This window comes from Choristoneura fumiferana, chromosome 19, assembly GCF_025370935.1.
Source record: "Choristoneura fumiferana chromosome 19, NRCan_CFum_1, whole genome shotgun sequence".
In the NCBI taxonomy this organism is placed as follows: domain Eukaryota; kingdom Metazoa; phylum Arthropoda; class Insecta; order Lepidoptera; family Tortricidae; genus Choristoneura; species Choristoneura fumiferana.
Genome location: NC_133490.1, coordinates 4,587,844 through 4,596,610, shown reverse-complemented (window position 1 = coordinate 4,596,610; position 8,767 = coordinate 4,587,844). Strand labels below are relative to the sequence as shown.

Here is an 8,767-nt window from a genome sequence, read left to right as displayed (position 1 = left end):
ATGCTAGATTTAAAGAGCATGTTTCGGCATATAGGATGAGCATCCTGATAAGTCGAATTTTGCCAAACATTTGTTGGAACTTAATCATTCTTTATCGGACTCCGATTCGTATGAAGTGTTACATTATTGTGGCAAGGGGTTTCGTCTCGATGTTTTAGAATGCATGGAGATATAGATACACAGTATGGGGTCTATTATTAATGAGCAGGTAAATTTAGTTTTCATCTCCTTGCTACGGCTTGGATCTAATTTCAGCAATGGTAGTTAATAAGACATGCCTTGACAGTAAATAAATTAAAATCAAGGTATTAGTCTGAAGGACGGTTTAAAATTTATTAATATTTGGGGTAGTTTTGTTTTGTTTCATAAAACGTATGTGGGTACTTGGGGAGTTACAGTGACAAGTTAAAACGGTGGTTGTGGTTCTTAGTCTAACAACTGGTAGCATGGTGTACGGTGTGTCACTCTGAAGATGAGCTCTGTTTGAGTTCGAAACGCGTCATGTAGTGTGGTGTGGTGGGATAGATGGGTTTGTGTGATTTGTGTGTGTTCTTACAGTGTGGAGGTGGAGGAACTGCATGAACACGATATTTTGCACAAGCTTAGCTAACGTAAGGTCGCGGGTGAGCAAGAAATTATTTTAGTTCATAGAAAATAACCCCAAGAATATCCCAAAAAAATTTGACGGTCCACGAGCCCGAACATCCTGTATATTATATGCAAAAGTTAATAAATTCACGATATATTTTTTGGAAATTTGGTAAAATCCCTGAATTCCCATTCGACAGCCAATAAAATGTATGTATGTAGTAGTATAATAATGTGCATTTAGTTACAGTTATGATCTCAAATATATCTTTAAAATATGAGCAATAAAAGCGATCAGGACAAATTAATAATAATACTCTTGTGTCATCACTCGGCTTATTTTATAGTAGGGGAGCCCAAGTGGGGATTTCGAGATTGACTAAAGCGCGGCAGATGAGTATATAGGGGGATACCTTGTACCCGCTTAAGTACTTCCACCAAATATGAGCCCCTTATATATGGCCGCGCGTCAAAGATGAAGGATGAGATTAGTAAAAAAAAATTGATCATCTGGCATTCTCGAGCGCGTCAGATTAAAAGGGGATTATAAAAAAATACTAAAATAAAATATTTTTTTATAATTATTTCTTATAAATAAGATTATATTATTATTATTTATAATTATTTCTTATAATTAAGTATTCTACTTAAAAAAACATATTTTTTATTTGCATGTTATTTCCTGAGATTTTCAATTAATTAAGTTCAATGATACAATACAATACAATAACTCTTTATTTCACACCAACACAGTAAGCAGTACAGAAAACACAGATTAAAAAAAAAACAATTTTTAATTGTCAGATAAGGCGAATCCCTCCAAATAATCGTCACATTATGAGAAAGCACGTCTAGGGCATAAAGATGAACCATATATATCTTAATCTGACGCGCTTGAGTATTTCAAAATGACAATTTTTTTTGCACATTCTCATAATGACCGCGAGTTTGCGTCACATCCAAATCGTCAGATTATTAACAAGAGCTTTTTTTAGGTTCACTTAACATCCCCTTTGAAAGTCTGACGCCCTCGATTTTTTTTTCTTTTTCAACTCTTACGTACGACCACCCCCATCATGAAAACAATCAGAATAACATACGTACATTTAAAAAAAACGTAGGATATGATATCAATATCTGACGCGCTCGTGTATGTCCATGCAACCGTTTCTTTTTTACATTTTTGAAAATCTATAGCCGCTTCCCCCACCGATGAAAAGGTATATATTTTATGTCATTTTTTTCTTTTTATCATCTAAGCTTCGCAACCCAATAGGTCTCTATGAAGTTCGAGTAAATCCCGATTTAGCATCGTGGGCTCCCCTACTATTAAAATTTACATGTTTTATTTTCCTCAAACAGCATGCCTATGTAGCTAAATGTAAAAACACAATGTGCGAAATCCAACTTGATTTTTTAAATGCGTTTTATTTACTAGTGACCGTAGTGTTACATACTAAAGGCGAACATTTGTTATTTCATCCCAGCGTAACGATATTATATTGAAATTCGAAAATAACTTACTGCCGGTGAAATTACAGGCACTTGAGGTATCTCATCTTAGGCCTCTAGGTTGACAACGCATCTGCAATACCCCTGGCGTTGCAGATGTTTATGGGCGGTGGTGATCTCTTACCATCAGGAGACCCACTTGCTCTTTTGCCATCCAGCCGAATAAAAATAAAAATTATAAGTGCCTTGGACACATATTTTTTTTGGTTATTTTTTATATTGCGTGTAATAAATAAATTAAATATTTGTACGCCATGTTATGGTAAAATAAGGAAATGAACTGCTGACTGAAATCTAACACCTATATTTAGACCCTTTTTTATTCAAATAAATGTGATTGATTGATAAAGTATTGAATAATTGTAATATTATTAAACTTTCATCCGACAAATAATCACAATTAATGATTTACCTCACTATTATATTTGTCTCTCCTCTGTGCCTGATGAAGTTCTTACAAAAAGGCAGAAACTTGTCCACCATTCCCATGTTATAGTCATGTTAATTTTTTATCATACATAACATACATTGATCTGTAACTTATCTTTACAGTATACAATCAAACTAAAGTTGAATGGATCCTTCACCGCGAGGCACTTGAAGACAAGCAGTTGGAAGCTACCTCGACCAGGGACAAAAACAACGCCAGATTACTGAAGAGCTATTACACGACACCCATTTTCCTATCAGCCTTCGACGATCAGAACGGCACGTACATCTGTCAAGCCTGGGACCCAGACACTTTGAAATACATTACCGGACAAACAGACGTACTCATATACGCGTTACCAGTACTAGATATAACTAGCGCTATTGCCATCAGCTCATCACAAATATTTTTTAACTGGACAGTCAAGAACTACAACTCTCCTATAAAGAGATACGACGTTAATATTCTATCAGAACACGATGCGGGGCACAGACTCGCGGTAGAATACAGAATTGACCCGAAAAGCACCAAATACGTAATGGAGAATTTGAAGAAAAACACAACATACAACGTTAAACTGTCGGTGAACACCGAATTTGGTGTCAGCAAGCCCCAACAGTTCCCAACCCCGAAACACGAGGTTCGGACGTTGTTGAAGGATCCCGTGTTTGTCCCTAATATATCTATCAATGGGTTCTCTTCCAAATCTATGACTATAGGGCTCTCTCCGCCGCCCCCGGATGTAGCTGAGTACGTGCATTATTACATGCTGGAGAGGTGGAAAAAAGGCCATCACAACGAGACGCTGAAGGTGGCTGATCATTATAGAGACGACAGAAACTTGCCGTACATGTTCAACGATCTGGAGCCGCACAGCACCTACGTTTTTAGGGTGAGTTTTTGTACTGTTGTTGTGGCTTTCACTATTCAGAGTTCAAGAAATAATCGAGGTCACAGGCAAACCCGATTTTTTTTTGGTGTATCAGGGATGTTACGGAGCTCCGGTTCCGTTTTTAAGTCGGAACTTCCGTTTGTTTTTACACATTCGTTTCGGTTACGGTTCCGTTACTTTTGAAACAGAGTTATCGAACTGTCAATTGCTTAGCGGGTGGAGGACTGAGCTTACATCAAAGCACAGGTTATCCCAGTCAGTCTCGCCCGCTTGTCACGTGCTTCATCTATCACTCAGGCTCCGGTTTCTTGTTCCGGTTCCGCATTCCGTTTTTGGCGATAAACTAATTTGAAAACATCTGGTTCCGCTTTCGGTTCCGATAAAACCACATCCGTTACATACCTGGTATGCATGGCCCTCAGACTCGAGAGATTAAGGCGTTCGTAAATACTTGTGGCTGGTTTTCTTTTTATTTTATTTTGTCGCTGGTTTGAAAAGAAAAATTGGGGGGCGTCTAGGAAACTTTTTTTTTATTTCGTTAGAGAAAGCGTCTTCGAGCAGACAAATAAAACTATTTTTTTTTTTTCTTATTCGATTATTCGGTTCGTAATTTGTTTTCGGACAGTCAAAAAAATTTTGAAAACTATGATAACGCTCACGTTTTTTACAAACCGGCCAAGTGCGAGTCGGACTCGCGCACGAAGGAAGTATTTATTTTATTCTGTTTATAGTATATTTGTTGTTATAGCGGCCACAGTTATAAGTAATCTGTGAAAATTTCAACTGTCTAACCAACCATCACGGTTCATGAGATGGGCGTTTTCGTGTACAGATGTCCCTTTCCCTTTTTTTTTAATTTTGGAAAAACATGGCTCTTGATACTGAGAAAACTCAGTATCAAGAGCACAATCGATTCCGATAATTTTAAAAAATGCCCCCATTTTTTCATACAAAATTTTATAATATGAGTCAGTTTTGTTACGCCCATACTAAGTGTATGAAAAAAACGTAACAAAACTGTCATTTTTTTTGGGGACATTTTTCAAACTATCGAATTCGATTGTGCTCTTGATTCTGAGTAGGAGAAGCCATATTTTTTCTAAAAGTGAAAAAAATAAATAAAGGGACGTCTGTGCAAGAAAATGCCCAGATACAGGCTGGTGACAGACGGACGGACGGACAGCGATGTCTTAGTAATAGGGTTTCCGTTTTTACCCTTAGGGTACGGAACCCTAAAATGAACAAAGAAAGTTCAAAAATATCTGACACGTCGTACCAACCGTAGAAATAAAGTCATATCAGACGTTTATGTACGCTTTGTGTTAGATATTAGCCCCTTAAGTTCGTCTCTAACTTGTGCAGGCGCGGGCTTGCTCCGAATACACGAAGCAATGCGGCGAATGGTCAGAAGAGATGGAGGCGGTGACCCTGGACGGGACCCCGGACAAGCCCACAGACGTGCACATCGAGTGCCTCAAACAGGACGGCCGTAACTACATGAACCTCACGTGGGGCCCTCCCGCCAAGCCCAACGCTGAAATCAAGGGGTACATGGTGAGTATACAGCCCAGAGGCCTTATTGTCTAACACACTCGGGGTTAGTTCCACTAAAATAATTATAATTGGTATTTTAATTCTTATATTTGTCATGATTTATATATATATATATAATATATGTTTTTTTCTTTTCCGCAATAATTACGCGTTCGGTTACGTGGTGCACCACTCACCGGGGTTCAGCTGAAACCAGCGCTGCACTCTGGTTCAGGGCTACGGCATGCTGAGCTGAGTCCTTTTGCATCACACTACAGCACAATATCTCTTATTTTCTTTCTCTTTTCTATTTATGTTTTTACTGTGTTTTGTTGTGATGTAGTGTGTTTTCTTGTCAATAAATGTTGTGAGTTTGAGTTTGAGTTTGTTAAACGTCCGCACCGACCGTGACGCCCTCAATATCGTTCCACCTAAAGCCCGTGGTCGTCGCGGGCGATCGTGCGACGTCATAGATGACGTCACTGTTGGCGAACGCGTCGCACCCACAACGCCCACAGAATATAGATGGGTCAGAGTGGGCTTCCGCCATGACATGAGCGAGATGTCGTCAGAATTCATGAACTTTCCGAGTCATGATTTCTCATTCGTTTTGTCATAAACGCAACCATAAATTCACGGGAATTAAAATTTACTCCAATCTATGCGAAATATTTACTCACGTTTTCACCATGCCGCCTATATTCATCCCAGCCTATATACGTCCCACTGCAGGGCACAGGCTCCCCTCAGAATGAGAGGGTCGCTGCGGGCCGCCATATTGCGAGCATACAATGCTCAAGATATGCTTTCCGCTAATAACAAGGGCGTCGCCAGCCGATGATGAGAATGAGAAAGGTATGAATTAAGTATAGTTATTTATTGGAATTGGGGAATTCATTCGAGTTTCGGTTTCGACGTACAAGAACAAGCACAAGCTGCCCCTCCCTCTTCCCCCCTGGCGGCGCCCTTGGCTAATAAGTAATAACGTTCGCCCACAACGGCCGCGGCCTATTTTCGTTAGCGCAACGGCAATTTCAGCAGTCGTGGTCGTGGGCGTTGCGGACTTTAGGTGGAACGTGGCCTTGGTATCGCAATCGTTTTCACTGCTCCTTTCTGACATACGGTATAAAGACGAGTTTAGACTCGCAAGAAAAATCGTGCAAGTTGAATGCTACTTAATGTAATGACATTGCGACGCTCGATTGGCCACTACAAAGTCGCTAGCTTTACGTCCTCGCAAGGAAATGCAACACTTTATAGGGCAAGAGCCAAAATAAGTTTTGGAGCCCGCATCTCGGCCTATATACGTCCCGCTGCAGGGCACTGGCCTCCTCGCAGAATGTGAGGGCTTGAGCCGTAGTTTGGTAAAGTACGGGCCCTGCGCGTATTGGGAATTTTTGGAGACTGAAGTATTTGGAAAAGAACGCGCTAACAATCCTAAAGATGCAGTTCATTCGGACTCTCCGATGTTTCTACAATACAATACATTACTGGAGTCTCCTTGTGATTTTCTCTCTGTGTACCTTTTTTTCTGTATCGTTTACTGTGGTTTACAATAAAGAGTCATTGTAATGTGTTCACAGATGGAGGTGACTGGCAACATGACATATATCAATAGGTTCGGTATCGAGGCCACAGACACGTGGGGGCCGCTATCGAAGTTTATGACCAACAACTCGAGAACCGTAAGGTGAGATGGCAAACAAAAGTATCGTATGATGTAAATCTTTCAGTTACAATTAGAATTAGATTTTTTCTATTTCTTTTTACAGTTAGATTTTTAGCTGGCAGCTCTGAAATTGACAGGTCAAGTTGCGAGAGTAATTTTTAGCAAATGCAATCCTACGTTAGAACATTATATCATGGGATATTTGGAAATAATTCAGATCCGCATTAGCGATCCCTTCAAATAGCGAACCTACTGTGTTTAAAATAAAGTTATGTTAAATACTTGTGATATATAGATATCATTTAATAATATTGTAAATCTGGTTTAAAAAAATATTTACCTCGTTGAGTTTCTTGCCGGATTCTTCTCAACAGAGGTTTTTCTTTTGACATTCATAAGTGCTTGTTAGTCAAAATTGAATAAAGATATTTTGACTTTGACATAATCAGCCGACAGACGTCCAGAATAAAGGCCTCCCCCTTAGAAAGCTACAATGAACGACAACTCGCCACTTGAATCCACCGGTTACCCGTAATTCTCACAATGCCGACAGTATATAGTGGAAGGTCTGGCAACGCTTAGCCTTCCGGTTCGTGGTCGCAACTCCGGGACTTTTCTCTCCCAAAAGTTATCTGTTCTTCGAGCGATGTGACCCGCCCGTCATTGTCACTTCAACTTGCATATTCTTCGAGCTGATGTTGGTTCTTTAGAACGCATAGTACTGACCATATGTTTTTTACAGGGTGGACGACCTAAAACCTAACACTAACTACACAGTGCGTATCAGCGCGATGACGCGCACGCGCCGACGCGGTCTGGAAGAGATCGCCTTCTGCAAGACTAAGCCCGCCCCGCCTGACAATCCACCGCGACCCAAGTTCATCAAGGTAACAGATTTTTTACGATCATCGTTGCCAGTAGAGCTAAACTTGCATCATGATATATAAAGCTGAAAGTTTGTCTGTGTATATCCTCAATAGAGGTAAAACTATGAAGTTTGGATCATGGTCGGTTTGGTAGGTAAACATGTAGCAAAGATGTATAAAGCTGCATCTCAAATTCGTTTAAACACTTGACTCTAACAAAAACTAGCACAGCTGAATACATTTTTCAAACGGATCCCTAAATGTTTTTGGAAGAACCATCTAAGGACAACCCACACAGGATTTAGACCAAAAAAAATCCGCCCCACTTTGACATGTAGGGGGCTTGACGATGTTACCACTTTGTTGATGTGGTTATTACATAATTATACTCTTGTAAAATTACAGCTTACACTAGCAGATAAACAGACAGACGGATGGACATGGCGAAACTATAAAGTTTTCATGTAGGACTAGGAAACCCTTAAGATAACAAATGATCTATGTTTATAAATGATAGTCACGGACGGCTAGAACATCATTCTATTGGTCCTTTGCAGCACGGCGAGAAAGTGGATGACACCATTAAATACTCGCTCAGAGTGCTGGTGCCCAGGAGCTCCGAGCGTAACGGACCTATTTGCTGCTACAGGTAGGTAACTGCAAATTTCCATGTAATGTATCTGCCGTTTATAACCATACCGATATGACCGCTTTTACAACTCGTTGCCTTGTACTCGATTGTACAAGTTGAGTTTAGCTTCCTGACGGTTTTATTACGCATTATTCTGAAAGTACAATGACGGTTTTCGCTAAGGCTAAATATCGCTAGATGGCGTTAGAATCGTGAGGTCCGTTTGACGTTTGCTTGCGATTGGCTCATTTAGTTATTTAACCAATCACGAGCAAACGTCAAACGGAACTCACGATACTAACGCCATCTAGCGATATTTCGCCTCTGTGAAAATCCTCAGTGAAGTAAAAATCAAGCAAGCAGGAAGCGCGCCCATAAGGCAGCCACCTTTCTGCGCTGGATTGTGATGCCAATACCTACGTCGGGCAAAAAATGCGCCAGCCCTATTGTAATGGTGATTTTCTACCGGCGAGGCGAGACGAGTAACTAACCGAAAAGTTTTGAGTGTCCGCGTATTTTATCTGTGGCGTAGCGTATGCTGCTGCTCCGCCTGCTTTAAACGACGATGAGGCTAAATGGGACAGCTAGGGCATCCACACATGTGGCGTTCTAGCCGTTTTAATGGGTAAGACTAACGAACGAAAAT

At 40.4% G+C, this 8,767-nt stretch overlaps 1 protein-coding gene across 1 annotated transcript in view; it reads left to right on the top strand.

The window, feature by feature from the left end:
* Nucleotides 1-8,767, top strand: part of Ptp69D (Protein tyrosine phosphatase 69D) — a gene marked incomplete in the record, with an annotated part of 49,501 nt that overhangs the window by 7,556 nt on the left and 33,178 nt on the right. The window contains 5 exon segments of the mRNA XM_074102722.1: nucleotides 2,653-3,422; nucleotides 4,785-4,976; nucleotides 6,539-6,645; nucleotides 7,367-7,511; nucleotides 8,048-8,139. Coding sequence (XP_073958823.1) covers nucleotides 2,653-3,422; nucleotides 4,785-4,976; nucleotides 6,539-6,645; nucleotides 7,367-7,511; nucleotides 8,048-8,139 — 1,306 coding nt within the window.